General features: G+C 35.1%; 3 protein-coding genes across 6 annotated transcripts; 2 read left to right on the top strand and 1 right to left on the bottom strand.

Annotated features, from left to right (window-relative positions):
* Positions 1-2847: 2847 nt before the first annotated feature.
* Positions 2848-4305, bottom strand: LOC132185927 (basic leucine zipper 19-like). The gene is made up of 4 exons (XM_059599742.2): positions 3818-4305; positions 3524-3614; positions 3255-3381; positions 2848-3168 (listed from the first exon to the last, which is right to left on the bottom strand). Exons 1-4 carry the CDS (start codon positions 3991-3993, stop codon positions 3065-3067), a joined length of 498 nt encoding a protein of 165 aa, XP_059455725.2. The 5' UTR covers positions 3994-4305; the 3' UTR covers positions 2848-3064.
* A 1161-nt stretch (positions 4306-5466) lies between these two features.
* Positions 5467-14073, top strand: LOC132183759 (Protein kinase family protein). 3 transcript variants are annotated; one of them, XM_059597171.2, is made up of 13 exons: positions 5467-5699; positions 5840-6104; positions 6838-7012; positions 7167-7250; positions 7968-8209; positions 8696-8927; positions 9091-9255; positions 9335-9466; positions 9775-9888; positions 10850-10897; positions 11674-11752; positions 13245-13301; positions 13681-14073. In XM_059597171.2, the coding sequence occupies exons 2-13, from the start codon at positions 5917-5919 to the stop codon at positions 13737-13739; spliced, it is 1575 nt and encodes a 524-aa protein (XP_059453154.1). In that variant the 5' UTR covers positions 5467-5699; positions 5840-5916; the 3' UTR covers positions 13740-14073. The 3 variants fall into 3 exon arrangements, 2 of the variants coding, with proteins under 2 accessions (XP_059453154.1, XP_059453152.1); XM_059597169.2 differs by lacking the exon at positions 5467-5699 and having other exon boundaries at positions 5706-6104; XR_009440515.2 differs by lacking the exons at positions 5467-5699; positions 13245-13301; positions 13681-14073 and having other exon boundaries at positions 5706-6104; positions 10012-10897; positions 11674-11723.
* Positions 14074-15180: 1107 nt separating this feature from the next.
* COR27 (cold regulated protein 27) lies at positions 15181-17518 on the top strand. Of its 2 annotated transcripts, none has more exons than XM_059598057.2 (5): positions 15181-15339; positions 15720-15908; positions 16269-16533; positions 16680-16792; positions 16917-17518. In XM_059598057.2, the coding sequence occupies exons 1-5, from the start codon at positions 15235-15237 to the stop codon at positions 17031-17033; spliced, it is 789 nt and encodes a 262-aa protein (XP_059454040.2). In that variant the 5' UTR covers positions 15181-15234; the 3' UTR covers positions 17034-17518. The 2 variants fall into 2 exon arrangements, with proteins under 2 accessions (XP_059454040.2, XP_059454039.2); XM_059598056.2 differs by having other exon boundaries at positions 16671-16792.
* Positions 17519-19478: the final 1960 nt, after the last annotated feature.

Genomic DNA, 19478 nt, shown 5'->3' with positions numbered 1-19478 from the left:
AAATTTAAAAAATAAAAATAAAAATAAAAATAAAATGTCAATGCCACTTCAAGACCATCAAAAAGACAAAAATTACCATATTTTTTTAATAAAATAAAAATACCTTTATAAATTTAAAAAAATTAAAAATTAAAACGCTCACAGTGGTTTAGCCACCCCTAAGTTTTTATTTTCAATAGATTACTTTTTCTTTTAATTTAAAAAAAAAAATAGAAATTTTTTTTTTTTATTAATGATAATATTGTTATTAGGAAGACATTAACATTTTTTATGGTTTAGGAAGATATTGACACAATCGGTAGTTTAAAATTTAAGGGTGAGTACGAGTGCTAAAAATAAAAATAAAAGAAAAGAGTATAATCACTATTGTTCCATCTCATTTCAAAGAGTGCCTATTACTTATTGAACGAGGATTCATTACAATTATTTTATTGTATATATATATATTCAAAAAGGCCGGAGGGATAATTAGAGTGGCTACCTCCATCTAGGTGTAGGGCTGTTAAGTGAGCGAAGCGTCTCGCGAGCAAACTTGGGCTCGACTCGCATAAGCTCGGCTCGTGCTCGACTCGAATATTAAATGAAGCACTTCATGAACACAAATCCTGGCTCGAATATTAAACGAAGCAAGCTTGACTTGGCTAAGCTCGTAAACAGCTCGTATAAACTCGTGTGTAAGTATATATATATATAAACTAAGTAATACATAATTAATTATAAATCTCATAATTATTAAAACCTTAAAATTGCATTTATATTTAAGCGTTAGATAATGAAAAATTGTAGACTCTTCGTGATCAAAGAGAGAGAGAACAATCATTAAAAATACCTCGATTCAATTAGAGCAGACCCAAACAAAATGAAGAAGAATCAAACAGAAACTATTGAGGGAGATTGCGAAAGGCATAAACTATTGAAGAATCAAACAGACCCAAACACTATCACTACCTGTCTGGTGAGCGAGAGTGAGAGAGTGAGAAATGAGAGTTCAGGTGGAAGATCCGTTGTGACTGGTGAAGGGGATTGAAAGAGAGACGTTCAAAAAAATATTTTTTTGTAGGGGGCGTTGTCCCAATGCAGTCTGAATGCAACCTGTTAACTTGTCCCACATTATTAAGAATACATCAATCTCCAAGTTTGCTTATCTATAAAATGATGCATACCCTCTCTCTTTGAAACCAAATGTTTTGCTGTATTGACTTAGGCTCCATACTCGACTAGTCAGACTAAGCAAATACTCATATTCAAACTAACTTCTGAAGCCGTTTAAGAGTACTTGAAGTTAAAAAAAATTTTAAAAACAAAAACATTAAATATAAGAGTCAGCTCGCCAGCTGGCTCGGCTCGACTTATTATTAGCTCGAGCTCGATTTTGTTGGCTCGCCCTTGAGCTCGACTCGAGCTCGAGCAAAATTTAAACGAGCCAAGCCTGAACAAGGGAAGCTCGCTCAAGCTCGGCTTTTGGGTGGATAAAACCCGCATAACCTGCCTCGCCTTGGCCCACTTGGTTTTTCTCATAAAAACGCATATCCGAATTATATATAAGGATATCCGCGTGGAGCGGTTCGGATTGCAGGTATCAGTTTTTAAAATTTATGAGTACCTCACATGCTCACCCGCCCCATCTGACCCACAATGTAACCCTAACCCTAAAACCTAATACCCATCCATCATTTCTTTTCACACTGCTTCCCTCTTCTTTCTTCATTTTCTTTCCTCTTTCTCACTCCCTCTCCAATGTGTGCTGAACCACACTGCCCTCGAGGACCAAACCACCCAAGGTGATGACGACGAAGTTGACAATGCAGTCCAAGGTGAGCGTGTAGCTCTAGAGGCATTGGATCTAGAGTTGTCGTGCCAGGATGCTACAGTCTTGGGTTGGGACAGGTGTCGCTAAGCCGTGGGGAGGAATCGGAGGGTGGTTGTGGCGGTGGGAGCGTAACGTCCCACATTACTTGGGCATGAAAAAGATGATGCGTTTATATAGAATATAATCTCTCTAAATGGTATGAGGCATTTTGGGGGTAAACCTAATAATAAAAACTGTGTGGGCTTGCCCCAAAGCAGACAATATCATACCACTTGAAACAGGAGTGTTACATATAGTATCAGAGCCATAACACAGCTTGAGATGGGGGAGCGTACACAAGCTCATGAGGGTCGCTAGCGAAGACACTGGGTCCTAAGAGGAGGTGATTGTGACATCCCACATTGTTTGAGCATGGAAAAGATGATGTGTTTATATGGAATATACTCTCTCTAAATGGTATGAGACATTTTGGGGAGTAAACCCAATAATAAAAATCGTGCGGGATTGGCCCAAAGCGGATAATATCATATCACTTGAAGCAGGGGTGTTACAGGGCGAAGGAGTTGGGATCTACTTCGGTAAGAAACCGAACTGCCCCGCATCCTCCCTGACCCGCAAAGCCCGTGCCCCGCGGATAATGTCTCTATAGCTGGGTCTCAAGTACAATTTTGAATACCTGCAACATGCAGGTCGGGTAGTTGACATGGTCAATACCCACCCGTTTCGACTTGTGCCCACCCTAGTTATAATAGTACCTACTTGCTGAGATCTGCACAAAAGGGGTTCAGAACTATGAGAATTGCATATTCTCCCTCAAGTCCAATTAAGCCATAAACTGATCAAACTATATTAGAACATTAGTTGGACTCAATGTAACTAATACTAATAAGGTTTAGGTATTCCCATTGCGAGAGTATGCAATAAAAAAGAATCGTCGTGAATTCAAACATTCATAAATTCAGAACCTTCAAACTCTGTAACAATCTTTGTACTTTGTAGTATTATTTCAAAAATCCTTCCCTTCTCATTGCAATCTTTCAAGTATCACATGATGAACTTTATTCTCTACCAATAAATATAAACCATTTCAAGTAAGTTTTCTGTCCAAATTGTTGCTTTAATATCTGTTGTGTGCAAGCATTTCCATTTGCTTTTTATGTTCTCCGGGTTCAGAGAACTCTTCATGCCCACAAACTCTCCTCCACCAAGTTGGTTCAAGTTCTGGTTCACCATCTGGAGCCCATATTCGCCAACTCATGATTCCCAGGGTTTGAGCATCTCTGGCAGTTGTTGTTGTTGATAAACCTCTAAGAACTGCTTCAGCAAGTCTCTTTCTTTCTTCAGTTCCTCATAATGGGCTGCATCATTTTCCTCTGTTATTTACACATTTTACGTCCATCCGAGTGAATGGAGAGAGACTCAGTGAGAGAGAGAGAAAGAATACCTTCTTTGAACATAATTTCACTGGAAAAGGCCGAAAGTTTTTGCTTCATTGAATTGTTTTCTGCTCTCAGAAGCAAATTTTGGCAAGAACTATATTCAATCCTAGGAGAGTTGATCGCCACTTCGGCCTGCATACATATTACCCAAAAGAAAAGTACAAAAATCCAAAGTTACAGAACTAGAATTAAAACAGAACCATATATACAAAGGAAAGAAACAGGAAAAACAACAGAAACATGTCTATGCAAGCAGAGAGATCATGTAAATTACCTGCAGAGCTTTCACTTCTGTTTCTAGTTGCATAATATATTGGAGCTGTTTGATTCGATATTTCTGTGAGTACTGTCTGCTTGCCAGAATCCTATGGACCCAAAAAAAAAAAAAAAACCCATCAAATTTTCAGTTACTAAATAGCACCAAAGACAGGGCAATTTTTAAAAAAAAAACCGTGAAGAACATGAAGTTGTTGTTCCATTTTTTTTGGTCAAATCAAGAAAGTGTATTGAAAAAGATTTGTGTACCATTACTATGACAATACATAGAAAGATGGATGAACTAATAAACCTTTTGAGTCTCTTGGGGTCAATGTTAGGGTCTCGATCACGACGACAGAGAGGGGTCGTCTGGGTTTCAGATTTCGTCTCTGTTTCAGCAGCTGCAACCCCTTTAATGGCGGTGTGACATCTACTGCTCCAAGGCTTACCAGAGCCAACATTGACCCTCCTATTCAAGACCTCCATTTCTTCAACAATTTGTTCACCTTCGAAGACAATCCAAATCCATACGAGTAGCCAGAAGAAAGGGAAGAAAGAAGCTTTTTGATCACTCCGTATTCAAACTTGCCATAACATAAGGAAGAAATGAAGAAAGTTTGCCATCCCTTTTATAGATGCTAGAATTCCACGAATTTGAAGCACAGAGCACCAAATATGGCATGGATGGCAGCCTCACACCCAAATAACCTTTTGTATACAAGTGGAAGATTGGGTTGAATACATTTATCATTTTTGGATTTTTGTTTTATCAAAGAAAGGAAAACCATAAATTTTCATTTATTTCGTTATTTCTTTGATTTCCTTCTATATTGTCAAATCTGAATTTATTTGTTTCCTTTTATATTAGGAACTGGCTTCTTATTCAGAACTGGGTAAATTCTTACTTACCTGATGATCATGCAAACTTTGCTCAGAAATGGAACTCTTGAAGCCAAAAAGACCCTCACCCTATAAAGTATAAACTCAGGCTTGATTATATATAGAATGAGAATTTGGTCGGAAGAATATTAAAATATTAATTAAATAATTAAATTTATCTTTTTTTTTTTAATTTAAACTTTCAAAGTAAATAAGATCAGAGTCAAAAGTCATAAATTTAAATCTTATTTCAATTAAATATTTCATAAATTATACCTCACCAAATAATATGGAATTTGACACCTTATCTGAACTTTTCTATTCTATATGTTTTGAACTATGTTTAATTACTTGCGCTCTAATCTATCTTGTCTAATCCTTCGATAATCATAGACCCTACACTAATATATATATTTTTTATTTCCACGTGTCGGGATGAGGTAGTACACAGTATGAGATAGCAAGCGCGGTGGCGGTCTTGTCGGTGTCTGGTGAGCTGTAGAAGAGCATGTGCGGGCGCTACAAAGGAACAAAAGCATAAATAAGTATTGAGGATTTTGGAAAACGATGTTAACGTCAGCTTGGGGTTCCCTTTCTTTGAAATTGGACAATCGGAAGTTTAATGATAAGGAGTTTTGATACATCGGTTGTCTCGAGGAAAGTGATAAAAATTATTTTCTTAATTATTTTTACACACTTAATTGGCGTATATTATCTCATAATTTTTTTTTTAAGAGCGATAAATATTAATCTTAATCATTTTTTTTTGACATGTCTGCAGAAAATAAGAAAGAAGATTCGAATTAATAACCTCCACTTCATTAGACGTAGTCTCAACTGATTAATCTATCTCTTTAAGCCTAATCTTAATCATTTAAAAAACAATGATTGAAAAAAAAAAAAAATTATATATGCTCTAAAAAATAATTAAAAAAAAAACCCGGCTAGTTAGATGAACAGTAGTGGTTCGTGAATCTCACGTTTCGGTGCCCGCTGGCGGTATCATCAAACATAACTCAGACAAGTACGACTGTACGAGCTGTGGATCCACTGTTTTACAATCGGCAAAATGCGGAAACCCCAGTCTCCACTTCAACGCGTGTTCCACACTAACCAACCACGAATCACGTAATCCCTGACGAGAGCTTCACGCCTCGATCGGACGCACTGCCACTTTGGAAGTCAGCATTCGGCAACAAAGTGCTTCCAAGATTCCAGTTCATGTCGAGGAAAATGATGGCGTTCAGTACACTTATTCCCAAAAAAGCTAACAACAAAAGATCGTAGATAAGACAGCCTTGCTCGTCGCGTGTGTATGTATATATATATCTAGATGTGTGTGTGTGTGTATGACAGTTCATTCGGCTGTATATCTTTCTGTGTCTCTCTCAGTCATTTTCACAAACACTTTCAGATCTATCTAATAAGGAAATATGTGAGTCTGTAACTTTAGGTTCACTTCAAAGTGCTCGTACGAAGGGTTCTCTCAGAGATTGGAGGGTTCTCTCAGTAGATTGTGTTGGAGGGAAAATGGACGGTGCCGATGGGACGGTGAAGTTGGGGGCTGTGAACTTGAGGCCGGATCGGGCTGGCCTCGATTCGGGTCCGGATGTCTCCGTTTCGTCGCCGGTGACTAGGCAGAAGGCCGCTGCGGCCAAACAGTTCATAGAGAATCATTACAAGAACTATCTCCAGGGACTGCAAGATCGCAAAGACAGGTTCAGATTCGTTGATTTTTATTTTTGTTTACTGTTTAATACATGATTTTTGTTCGGGTTGAGAATTTTGGGGTTTATGGGTCCTATTATTGTTCTTTGAATTGATAGAATTATGATTCGTGATTGGTGTGTAGTGCATGTGGTACTGGTTCTGTATGTCTCATTATGTGCTGCATTTGTTAAGCTATGCATTTGAAGTACTTTCACTTTTTCAGCATATGGGTTTGCCGCATAGCTTTGGCATATTTATGTTGGACATGTACTTTATGGTAATAGATTAGGATGTGATTGGTTATGTCTTTGTGTTGTAAATTTTTATTAAAGCTATGAATTGGTATTTGAGACCTGGGATTTGTTAAAAGAGAAAAGAAAGTTATGAAATTATTTCTGGTTTAACCTTTTACCTTCCTTTCCCTGCTTTTTTCACCTGGGGACCAAAGGCAGCATGTATCATTTGTATATAAAAAGTTCAATTGTGCCTGTAAGAATCAAGTTCCTTTTGGTTTCTTTAAGAAGAACTAAATGAAATAGTTGTTCTTTTTGCCTATTATTATTTGAATAGAAGTTAAGTGAATTATTACATGTATGGTTAGTGATTATTGAGGGTGACTCTGGAAACTTCTCTATCTCTTCTCCATATGGACATTTAATTAGGACCAGCAGACTGTTGCTTTTTTTTTTAAATTTTTTTTTTTTTATATATGGTAATTTAGTTCATATTACTTTGTTTCAGACGTCGAACACTTCAAAGGAGAGCACAAGAAGCTCAGGTACCAGCTGAGGAGCAGGAGGAGATGATGAGGAATTTGGAGCGAAGAGAAACTGAATATATGAGGCTGCAAAGACGTAAAGTTGGAATTGATGACTTTGAGCAATTAACAGTAATTGGTAAAGGTGCCTTTGGTGAGGTACATGAAAACTTTTTGGAATTTTCTCAGATTTTCCTTTTCTTTTGCAGACTTTATTAAATGCTTTTGGTTGTGTAAGTTCCATTGGACTGAATATATAGGAATAAATTTTAGGTAGCACCACACTCACCCATTATGTATCCAATAAATGCAGGTTTGGCTATGTCGCGCTAAAGATACGGGAGAGATTTTTGCCATGAAGAAATTGAAGAAATCAGAGATGCTCAGCCGTGGACAGGTGAAGTGCTATCTTTATTAACAGTATTATCTAACTCACAGTATATGTACATGGATGGTTTTGTTGAGGAATTCTTCTTTATCTCCTTAGGCACTAAAGCATTTTTTTTTTTTTGATAAGTCCTTAGGCACTAAAGCATATATGTTAATGTTTTGAATATTGGTTTCAGTTTCCGTTTCGGGGTTCTCTTGTGGACTGGCTGTTGACTGGCCTTTGCCTGTCGTTGGAGTGGTGTATTTTGTAGTTTAATTATTTAATAGTACTGTTTTATCTAATTTGTTCATAATTGTTCGGAGCCTTATTCTGAAGAAGTTCGAATGTTCCGTTTTTAATATTAAATGTCATATCATTTTGTTGATCTTTATGTGTATTAGTCTGCATGCCTTAACAGTCAGTCAGAGGTTACTTCGAGTGGGGGTTTGTGTGGTCTTGGGTTAAGGGGGAGTGGTTAAAATTGTTGCAATAAAATTCAAAAGAAAATAAAAGGATAGTAAGAATGACATGTTAACTGGAGTCTCAAAAACTAAAATTCCTATAAAACCTCAGAAATATTTGAAAAATAAAACCAAAATTTTACATTGGGAAATTTGATGAGATTAGTTATAATGTGCTATCTAATGCTTTAGTGTGATATATGCCTGGAATTGTGTAATTCTTGTGTAATCTGTGCATCAGGTTATATATTAAATATTCTATTTTTTTTCTTCCATAATGTAGGTTGAGCATGTTCGATCTGAGAGGAACTTGCTTGCAGAGGTTGATAGTCGGTGCATTGTAAAACTCTTTTATTCTTTCCAAGATTCCGATTTCTTATACCTTATCATGGAGTATCTACCTGGTGGGGACATTATGACATTATTGATGAGAGAAGATATTCTTTCTGAAGATGTTGCACGTTTTTACATAGCAGAGAGCGTTCTAGCTATTTACTCAATTCATCAACACAAATATATTCATAGGTATGATATTTTATCACTGCATGCTCTTTTGATATTAACTATTAGTCATACATCAAAGTCATTAGACTTTGTGCAAATATATGTTTCGATGTGAGTGGAAAGGAAATTGTAGGCCCCACATCTCTGATAATCCTGGCCTGCCCAGTCTGAGAGCAGGATGGGGCTCAGTATACTGGCTTGTTATCCTCTTATTGGCCATTGTTATGTGATCTTTTCACATTGTCATTGTCAAGCCACCCAACAATAAGTGATGGCGTTCTCTTTTTATATATGTTTTTAATACCAGTCTCAGGTTTCTTGCTTTTCCCTTGGCTGAGCACTTAAGTTGGACAGAAAAAAATACTTTTATTGCAGTGAAGGCTATCGATTTGAATTAGAGAACAAGATGAAGTTTTAGCTATACTTTCTTACAAAAGTACAAGTGTCTAGTTATTTTCAAGTAAGACATAGAAGCTTACGCTTACTCTGACAGCATACTGCTTGTAGGGACATAAAACCAGATAACCTGATACTGGATAGAAATGGCCATTTGAAGCTTTCAGACTTTGGCTTGTGCAAGCCTCTAGATGATAAGTATTCATCAATATTATTGGAAGATGAGGATTTTACGACCCAGGAATCCACACCTGAAACTGAAGGGCATTCTGCTTACGATAAAGCACCTTGGTTGATGCCAAAGGAACAATTGCAACGATGGAAACGTAATCGTCGTGCATTGGTATTTATCTGAACTCTCTCTCTCTCTCTCTCTCATTTCATGGTGAATTCCTGTCTTATAGCTTGTGCAATGTCGAGCATAGTGGTGACTTTCTCTTAAGAAAAGACTGTTGGCTGTGTCCTACTTCTTGACTCATGTTATCAATTACATCTATGTGCTACAGGCCTATTCAACTGTTGGAACTCTTGATTATATGGCACCTGAAGTTTTGCTCAAGAAGGGTTATGGAATTGAGTGTGATTGGTGGTCGCTGGGGGCAATCATGTATGAGATGCTTATTGGCTATCCTCCCTTCTGTTCTGATGATCCAAGGATCGCATGCCGCAAGGTATACTACTTTGTAACCCTTATCTTTCATAAGTATCCTTTATATTTTCTGAATAGACAACACTTTTATCCGATAGCAGATAATCAATTGGAAAACATGCCTGAAATTCCCTGAGGAACCAAAAATATCAAAGGATGCTAAGGATCTGATATGTCATTTATTATGTGATGTTGAAACAAGGTTGGGTACTCGAGGAGTGGAAGAAATAAAGGTAACACCTATCCATGAAAAAAACACTTTGTTCTTAACAAGTATCCGATTAAATTTTGGAAAAAAAACTTTTTTTTTTTTTTTTAAATGCAGATGGGTTGCAGAATAGTTTGCTATTGTACATGAACCTCAGAGTAAATTTGATTTTTCAAATGATCCAGTTGTAATATTTGCGCACCACACCAGTCATTCTTAGCTTCTTAAAATGCTTTTCACCAATATTAGTGGACTATTCCAAAATTCTATCATCATATTTATACTTTCATGTTTGAGTGAATTACCGATCTCACAAAGTTAGTGTTTTCTCAGGCACATCCATGGTTCAAATGCATTCAGTGGGACATGCTGTATGAAATGGAAGCTGCATATAGACCTACTGTGATTGGAGACTTAGACACTCAGAATTTTGAGAAGTTTCCTGAAGTTAGTACGCTGAGTATATGCTTTGATACTTATAGTCTTGTGGTTTAATGGTGTTCTATTGAGACTGTTGGGTTTTTAATTTTTCTAATCAGACCTCTTATTATTCCTAATTTTTTGAATCAGGTTCTTCCATCCATATATTGGAAACATCCATTAACATCAGTTGTTACAGACTAATAAAATTATGCCACTTGTTAAAATATTTACCTCTTTTTTGCTCCATCTTAATTATTTTTTAAAACAATTTAATGATAAAAATAATACAAGAAAGAAAAATAGATGGTTAAAGAAAATACAATAAATGATAAAAATCCTTTATATGCTTCTGGTCAGAAGCTCAAGCCTTGGTTCCAACTTTTGGGTCCAGAAAATGGACCCTGTAAATGCACTATTCAAAGTAAAATGTTTGTTAAATTGGCAAAATATTTCTAACCTGTGTCTTTTATGGTCTTCACCTTGTTCTTTGTTTTAATCCTATTATGAATGGAGTGGCATTGGTTTTAGTAGAAGATAGCCTGGTCATCTCAACCATTTTCTTTTGCACCCTTCCAAAGTTTACCAACAAACTATTTTATACTATAAAGCAATAAATAATACTTATATAGAAAGAAAAAAAAAAAAAAAAAAATTTTTGCTATCTGCTGGAGACGGATTTTAAAATGGGTAGTTTCCTACAAAATATGATTAAACATTGAAATTCTTTTAAAATTCGTTACCCTCCCAGTGATTGAAATTCTGTAGAGGTAGGAGTTGCTTTCTCTTTTCATTTGGCCTTTTCATTTTATTCTATGAAATGATATGCAAGATGTTAAACCAGACTATAGAGGGTTTGACTGATTCAATTGAGAATTAATCCTTTACATCTCTCTTTTTCTTTCTAAGCTTTTATATTTCCTTGGAAAAAGAAAGAGAATAGATTTCTATCAAGCTTTTTTTATTTTTGTTTCCTATCTTTTAATAGGTAGAAGGTCCACCATCCACAATACCAACAGTAGGACCCTGGCGGAAGGTAAGGACTTTTAACTTTCTCCATTTTATTGGAAATGTCTGTTTAAAGCTTGTTTTGTTTAATCTGGAAATGTCGGTTTAAAGCTTGCTCAGAAAACTAAGTAAATAAAACCTATCTCTGCTTAGCCATTTTTATCATTTTTTTAATAAAATGTTTTGTTTTAATGTTTTATTCTTAAATGAGCTGCTAAGCTTTGGAGTTGAACATATCATGCAGGGTGCATGTTGTTGTCATTTTTCTCGCTCCCCTTCTTCCCCCCCCCCCCCCCCAAAAGCAAAAAAACTAGTTGTCATCCATGTTCTCATTTCAGCAAACTATTTAATTACTATCATACACCAACTGGAGTGCTTACTAAGAAAAGTTTCTAATTATGTCTGCTTTTATAACTGGAGGTTTGGAGATTAGTGAACTTGAAAGATCTTTAAGAATAGTAATAGTTTGAATATATATTCCTCCTCTTTGGGGGTGGGGGGGCATTGTGCTGAAAATTGAGGTTTAATCATAATATTTCAATAATTATAAGTACAGTATTTGTGAAATGGTAATTGGATACTAATTCCTTGTTTCATTGGGTTAGGAGACTTCTAAGCCCCATTAATTTACTCCTCTAATTGTCCTTAAATAGTTGTAGTAAATTTGTCATTTTCTTCACACTTATTAAATTATGTAGAGTGATCGATCACATTCCTTGCTGGATATTAGCTTTTGCATTATTGCTCTATGATAGATTTGACACAATAACTCCTAAATTAGGTTTTGCTTGTTTGATGTTGCAGATGCTGACATCAAAAGATACCAATTTCATAGGATTTACTTTCAAGAAATCGGATGTCCTTAAATCACTTGAAAGTTCAGGTCTGCTGCAATTGTCATTTGTTAGATTCCCTTGTATAAGATTCTATTTTTCTTTCCTTTTTGAATTTCTGATCAATTTGGTGTATTATCTGAAATTTTGACTATGAGTGAAGGATGCTGATCCAACTTAATGTGAACTTACTTAAAGGAGGCATTTTGACTGTTCATATGAAAGGAACTAAATTTTAGAGTCTATTGAAATTGGCTTTGTGAGGACATCGAACTGTGTGAGGAACGTGTTCAGTTTAGGGTCTATAGAAATAAAGGGCGACTTTACATAACCTAGATGGAGGTAGAGTGAGACATGGTAATTATGCTTGGCTTTGGATGGTTGTGGTGATAGGTCTGAAGGGTAGGACTTGAGTAGCCATCCTAAAATAGTATGAAAAAAGCATAATATGAGATAGTTAATTATGGAAGTTTCCAATGTTTTGACTTTAAATGCCAATGTGCACCAAAATCTTATCTGTCATTTTTAAGGAATCCAAACTCCTTTAAAGCCAAAAACCTACACAAATGAATTTGTAATTTTGTCTTATTAGCTGAATTTCTGGAAGAGCTTGCAAGGAAGCGATCCAAAATTTTGTTCTTATGCATGAAGATCAAAATAAATTTACTCATATGCACATTGTGTTTTTTAATGGCTGGAAATATCAATTGAGTGCACCATTTTTCTTACTCACCTGGAATTGTTATGTGAGGATAAGTATTGATAACTGTGTGTCATGACAAAATTGTAAATGAATGTTGTATTTGGATTAACTGTAAGAGTTATAGCAGCTGTAATATTCATCCACTTCTACTGGATGCTTGTCAGTCTTCCTCACACACTCATTTTCATCTTGAGAAATCACAGATCTAAATTGAGATCTACTTTCAAAAGGATCTTCCAGCCAAAAAAGGCGACTCTAAATTGCTAGTGATAGCCTGTTGCATATGTGCACTTTGATGATGTAGAATCATGCCATTACATCATTTATATCTGCAGTCGTGTTGCATCGGAGGTCCCATCACGAATGTGGTATTCATTAGCTGTTAACAACTGAATTTAACAAATTTTCCTCCTATAAATAATATTTCATCAAAGTATGCTCCTGTTAGGGTCCATATATCACATGATGATTTTCCTTGAACAATGTTCAGGCTTTACTTACTCAAAAAAAAGCTTAGGTTTCATGAATATTAAATATAATTTGTGGCATTGGACATGCGTTTTGTTTGCTTAAAAGCCCTTTTGGCTTTATTGCATTACCAATATTTCTTTATATCCTGTCTTCTGATTGATAAAACGAGTTATAGATGTGGATAATTTTCTTTCTTTAGAGGCTCAAAAATTAAAAATTCAGCTAGTCTTTGTTTACCCAAAATCCTGCTAATCTTACTGTATTCCAGTTTTAGATTACATGAACAATAATTTTCTGTACTGCTAATCATACTGTTCCTTACTACTGAATAATGGAGCCAGACTCATCAATTTACGTGTGGATTGCAGGTACGGATATGAGATCAAATGGGTCTTCGAAGGCACCATCACTTATTTCCTTGTTAGGTATGATTAATTTTCATTTTTGATATTAAGCTCCTTTTGGTATTTAGGTAAGGCTCCACAGTTCTGTTTGTGACAAATCTTGTAGCGTTCCAGAGAGTGACTTTTTTTTTTCTTTTTCGTTTGTTATATTCCACGAGTGATAATTGCAGATTATCAGTGGCATCAGATTCTGATTGCACATCTGCTTTTGATAATTTAGCAGAACAAAAACTCACATCCTAGAATATATTGTGGAGTACTGCTGATATCCAAATAATGTTTATTTCTCTCTCTCTCTCTCTCTCTCTCTATCTCTCTCTCAAACTTTTGGAGGGGATTTAGAAGCTTATTGGTTAGCATAATTAACACATCTGATTTTTCTCTACCGCTGTCGACACAGGTCGGATTGACTTGCAAGAAACTGTGATACCAGAGGGGGAGCAGAAGCAGGAAACTTGAGTTTAAACGTCTTACTGTTCTCCTTCAACTGGATTAGGTCTAATTTTCTTCAAAAAAAAACAAAGAAGCTATTACACCAAAACCAGAAGCTATTACACGAGGCTGGTTTGGCGAGGATTATTGGCATGTGAAAACATGAATAAGGTCTTGTCTCGGGCACAATTCTTTGTTTCTCCCTCCTGATATTTTGTATTGTATAAGTGCCACCATAAAGCCAATATCAGTTCAAAATGTGCTGCTTCATAGCCAAAAACCTAAATTATAATATTCTCTGTACATCCAATCTTAACATAAGATCAAGATCAGCTCATTCAATTTTGTCTTTTGAAGGTGATTTATCTTTGTACTCTCTATTATTTTTTGTTCTATGAATGATTTGGACATTAGTATCAACATCACTCTTATTAAGAATAATTGGAAACACATTTCTCTTTATAGAAAGAAAACACAATTTTCATATTATCATCTTGAAAAATGTTATATACCACACTTTTATTCCACTTTGTTGATGTGATATTGCCAAATAACATTCGTATATTTCTTGTTATCTAATTGACAATGTCACATTAGTAAAGCAAAATAAGTGTAGTGCATAGCATTACTTGACCGACATCTAGAAATTGGAATTTTCATTAAAAAAAAAAAAAATTGGGAAGGTAGTAGTGAAAGAATGAAGTTTTCTCCGAATTAGATTTGAAGATTTTTCTAAAAATGTAAGGAATTTTCAATTGTATTTTGAACACGTGGTTTAAATGCAACATTCATGACATGTTAGTCAATTGGTGCGGTGCCGTAATTCTTCAAGCCGTTCGTGGAACCACGTTGGCCACCAATAATAGATGATCAATTGGTTTGACTTCTGAATTTAGAGTGGCCCAAATTCAACGTTCATTTAGCATATATAATTCATGTTCGATGCTCAATTTTTCTAGAAAAAATACAGGTCAAATACAAAGAGAAAAAAAAAAAAAAAAAAAAAAATCTTCTTTTTGCTCTTTTACTGCTGTAAGTTTCAAAGCGTAGAGACAATTTCGTTCAAAGGTGTGGCGACCAAAATGAGCAAAAATCCAGGGGCGCATAATTCATATAAAATTATAAGATAATTGATATGAAATTTACCTATGTGTACGACGATTGATTGGACCGTCCAAAACTTATTTATGATAGATAGTGCCCAAATTGGTAAAGATCTAAATCCGACTAAGCAGGTCGAAAAGACAGAGGGAACGAGATAGGAACAGTGAAGACAGTTAAAAGCGCATCGCCACCCAGTTTCTGGACCCCACAAGCACAAGAAAAAGACAAGGAGATATTTTCGATGTCTCCTAAACAAAATATCTGGCTCTCCGAGCTAATCAGCACTGACGTGGCAATTTCATGGCCCATGACACGTGTAAAAGCGATCGACAACTGTAACACCGCCTCCAAATTCATTCCGTCTTTTTATCTTCCCAGTCTCTCTCTCTCTGAATTATTTGTAGCTTCTACGGTGAACATGGAGGGTTCCAGAGCAAGAGCGGCTCGGAGTCGTCGTCCAGCTTCTTCTACAGCAACTGGGACCGTCTCATGCGAGACAAAGGAGCCTACGACAAGCAGCTTGGTACTTTTCTTGTTTCTTAGCATTTCTTAGATACTTCAATTAATAATATCTTTAGAACTTGATTAAATTCTGTGTTCTTAGCTTTCAAAGTAAGCAATTTTTTTAAATCTATCTTCAGGGTTTATTTTATTGCTGATGATTAATTTGGGATTCGTAGAAAGATATGGGCATGCAGGTCTTGTTTGTTATAAAGTGAATAAAATGAAAAGGGAGAGATGTGAAATCATATGAGATAGTTGCTGAGTTTTGTTTTTTGTTTTCTTGGCCATTAAATTAAGCTGTCTTTCTTAATACTTTTCCCAAAAATCTCTTTAAAGAAAGAAACACTTGGCTTAGCTTTTTTCAAAGATCTTTGATCATAATGTTACTTTGTATCTCAGGGTAATCTGGTGACGGAATCTCATTCTACAGAATGGACAGATGAGAAGCACAGCATGTACCTCAAGTCCATGGAAACATCATTTGTAAACCAGTTATATGAGTCCATGGATTTGCTTGGTTTTTGCCGTTTGTCAGATCCAACATTTTCCAGGAAAAAGCATTTCAGCACCCTTACCCCTTCTGGCCAGGTTCCACTTTGTCTCCTTCTCTCTTTGATGTGAATTCTTCCATATTTTGTGTGTGTGGGTGCTTACTAAAGTAAATATGTTATAATATAATTTAAATAATTAAATTTTATCATTTTTTGTCGGCATAAGCTCTTATGCCTTGGAATAAACGGTGATTTAATATAATATTAAAGCAAATATCTGTTCACCTTCCATAGAATATGTTGGATCTCACTTATTAAGAGCGATTTTGAGTCCACACTTGAAAGGAAGGTTTAGAATAAATTAAATAATTAAATTTCTCTTCGATCGGCTTAAGCTTTTGGAATAAGTTGTGGTTTAACCGACACTGCTTTTCTCAATCTTTCTTCTTTTGCCCAGTTCAAGGTTCATCGAAATGGCAGCTGGCAGAGGATTAATTTTGAAAGAGCTGCAGATCTTCAGGTAAAGAAAGAAGATGAGTCTGATGGTTTTCTGGCAAATCCTTGGATCCAGCACTTTCGACCTGGATGCACACCCGACGTTGTAGCATTTGCAGATGTCCGAAAAAATGCTGCATCCACAAGTCAAGCCACTTGTTATTTGAAGCAGACTCATGCGTCTCACTCTCATCCGTGCCATCACAATTTCGTTGGCAGCGACACAGGTTCAATCAGCTTGCTGTTTGCTTGATAATTGTGTTGGCATGAGTGAATGGTATTTAAAAATTGGGAGGGAAAGATAAAAAAGAAATGTTTTCATACAACAGAGATTTATATGCCAAAATGATTCAAACTACTTTAGCTTTTGCAGAGGTTTCGGATCAGAACTTTGTTGACGACGAAGTCGAAGGAGAAAAGGAAAGCCAAATGTGCAATGCGAAAAAGACGGAATCTTTAGTAATCGATGCCTCTAGCAATGATCAGGTAATGCATATTATTGAATTAGTTCATTAGCATTCTTGCATCATGCTCAGGATCATGCAAACATTATGTGGGCATAGACATATATATCTCAATGATGATGTCCATCTCCCACTTGCTCTTCAAGGTTGTTCCACTTAACGAGTGTTCCGCAGCCGAAGATGCTACCAAGAACTGTATTTCTGCAGCTAGAGAAACGATGTCACCGGTGACTGGCAGACAGAAAACACGACTGACTACCTAATCAGAAGGCTAGGCTTTAAATTCTGTGCGCCCGCGTGTATGATAGCGAGAGAGAAAAGCTAGGAGGAGGATGAGGATGAAGAGAAAAGAGAGGCATTGAGGATTCCCTGCCATTTGTTCTCAGCGGTTTTTGTCAAGAGGAGGTGTGGCATTACTGCTGCTACATACAGATATGGATGAGTCATGAGTGTAAATGAGGTGAGACTTGAGAGCACATGCTGTCACTCTGGCCTAATAATATGTTGTACAGATCTTTTTATTTTGCATTTTTTTCTCTCCATGTCATCGATGCTACTGCTATTCTGCAACTATTCTATGACTTCATTCGGCCGTGCTGGAAATCGGAGTAGCTGTGTAGATGAGATGTAGGCATACTGATTATCTGCTCAAAGATGTTTTCAATATTTCTTTAGGATGTTCTGTAATGAATTCCTGTTGAATCTATGGATTAACAAAAAAAAGAATGCCATTTATGTGTTTGATTTAGCATTGGCGGATTTTGGGATTTAGCCTTCCCACTTTTGTGTCTCCCTCGCCTCATTCCATGAATGAGGTAGTTTAAAAATTGCCATTTAATCCAAATTTAGTAATGATTAATTATAAGTTCAATGGTGATTTTATAAGTCACATTATTTTTAGAGTGACACAAAAAGAATACAAGAATAATTTTTAGCATTACTTGTTCAAATCAACAGTTGTCCTAATCAACCGCAATGGACTGTCTCTCAGGGAGCACAAGCTTATTGCACGGAACTTGTAAATCTCATACTTATTATTGATCAATGTTTAAATAATAATAAATAAAAAAAGTTTTCCACCATGAAACTTTAATCCTACTTCCACAGAGGCACAAATGATCAATGAGAATATTCTCGACAAGTTTAAAACGTAAAAGTAAAAGAATAGCGCGGGGATTTTCTTTTGTTTAGATAAAAAAGCACGTGGTTTTGCTCGTTTTGGTTCGTGTTTGTAGTCAAATTAATCACGTCTCCTCTGCCTCTTATGTAAAAAGGGAGCCAAAAAGAATGGGACATCGACCAAATTTGAACGGTTCCTTACAAGTTGCACCAAACCTCAACCTAATTTGAGTTTGGAATATCTCTTACAGTTATTATTTTTTTCTAGTTAGTTTAAAAGAAATATCAAACATGTACTCCTACACCTCTACTCCCTGATGTGTCGCACTGCCACATCAACAAACAAAAAAAACAATTGCCACGTCGAGCGAGGAAGATACTGTCGATATATTTAATAAAAAAATTTCCGATTTTTTTTTTTTTTTTTTTTTTTTTTTTTTTTAAATTTTTTGACTTTTTAAACTATAAAAAGGACCTAGGGGTGCAAAGGCGGGCGGTTTTTTAACCGCCCGCTAACCGTTAACCGCTCTAACCGCTTAACCGTATTAACCGCTAACCACTATAACCGCCTAGCGGTTATTGGGTTTACTAACTGTAACCGCTAACCGCCTTTTTATATAATATATTTTTTTTAATTATAATTATAAAAATATTTATACATATAACATAATCACTTGATCATTAAATCACAATTTGAGTATTAATATATTATCACTATAATTTATATGATTATATCACATGAGATTGATCATTAAATCATTTGATTATATAATAACAAATTATACATATATAATATGACATAACTTATAAGTATACCAATTCATACTAATACAATAATTAAATATCTAGAGACTTATTTCCAATGTATGTTATAAACTTATAAGTCTATATATGCATATGAATAATATAAATGTATAATATCCATACTTAATCATATGATTCAATAACAATTCAAATACTTTATTCAAGACTTCAAGTGAATCATATTATTAATGTACAATGATGATATGATTCCTATAATATCAAATTAAATAATTGACATTGGATTAAACAATGACCAATGTGTTACTTATAAACACAATTTAAGTATTAATATATTATCATTATAATTTTAGTAATTTATATATTATCACTGTAATTAATATGATTATATCACATGATGACTTGATCATTAAATCATATGATTATATAATAATAAATAATACATATATAATATAACATAACTCATAAGTCATAAGTCTACAAGTTAATCATATGATTCATGTACAATGATAATCACAATTGATTCAATTGGATTAAACAATATATTACTTATAACTACAAGTCTACAATTTAATTAAAGCATTATTAGATACTTTAGGAATTTAGGATTTAGAAGTTTGAACATTACTATTTACCATTAGATATTAAGTTCAATTTGAAGAAAAAAAGATTATAAGTAAATATGATAAGAATTTAAATAATTAATCATATGAATCATATGATATAATTTAATGAGACTATATGATTATATAATATCAAATTAAGTAATTGACATTAGATTCAACAATGTGTTACTTATAATTACAATTGAAGTATTAATGTATTTT

The sequence above is a fragment of the Corylus avellana genome, chromosome 7 (genome assembly GCF_965113065.1).
Source record: "Corylus avellana chromosome 7, dhCorAvel1.hap1.2, whole genome shotgun sequence".
In the NCBI taxonomy this organism is placed as follows: Eukaryota; Viridiplantae; Streptophyta; class Magnoliopsida; order Fagales; family Betulaceae; genus Corylus; species Corylus avellana.
This window is presented reverse-complemented; position numbering and strand designations above follow the sequence as displayed.

Bases quoted from the DNA above. Each gene is read 5' to 3' on its own strand.
- LOC132185927 (XM_059599742.2), bottom strand. From the start codon at position 3,993: ATGGAGGTCTTGAATAGGAGGGTCAATGTTGGCTCTGGTAAGCCTTGG. The intron at 3,382-3,523 runs GTAATTTACATG...ATATGTATGCAG, and splicing joins CAGAAGTGAAAGCTCTGCAG to GCCGAAGTGGCGATCAACTC. The intron at 3,169-3,254 runs GTATTCTTTCTC...AAAATGATGCAG, and splicing joins TGAAATTATGTTCAAAGAAG to CCCATTATGAGGAACTGAAG.
- LOC132183759 (XM_059597171.2), top strand. From the start codon at position 5,917: ATGGACGGTGCCGATGGGACGGTGAAGTTGGGGGCTGTGAACTTGAGG. The intron at 8,928-9,090 runs GTATTTATCTGA...TATGTGCTACAG, and splicing joins AACGTAATCGTCGTGCATTG to GCCTATTCAACTGTTGGAAC. The intron at 9,889-10,849 runs GTTAGTACGCTG...ATCTTTTAATAG, and splicing joins ATTTTGAGAAGTTTCCTGAA to GTAGAAGGTCCACCATCCAC.
- COR27 (XM_059598056.2), top strand. From the start codon at position 15,235: ATGGAGGGTTCCAGAGCAAGAGCGGCTCGGAGTCGTCGTCCAGCTTCT. The intron at 15,340-15,719 runs GTACTTTTCTTG...TTTGTATCTCAG, and splicing joins AGCCTACGACAAGCAGCTTG to GGTAATCTGGTGACGGAATC. The intron at 16,534-16,670 runs GTTCAATCAGCT...AAACTACTTTAG, and splicing joins TTTCGTTGGCAGCGACACAG to CTTTTGCAGAGGTTTCGGAT.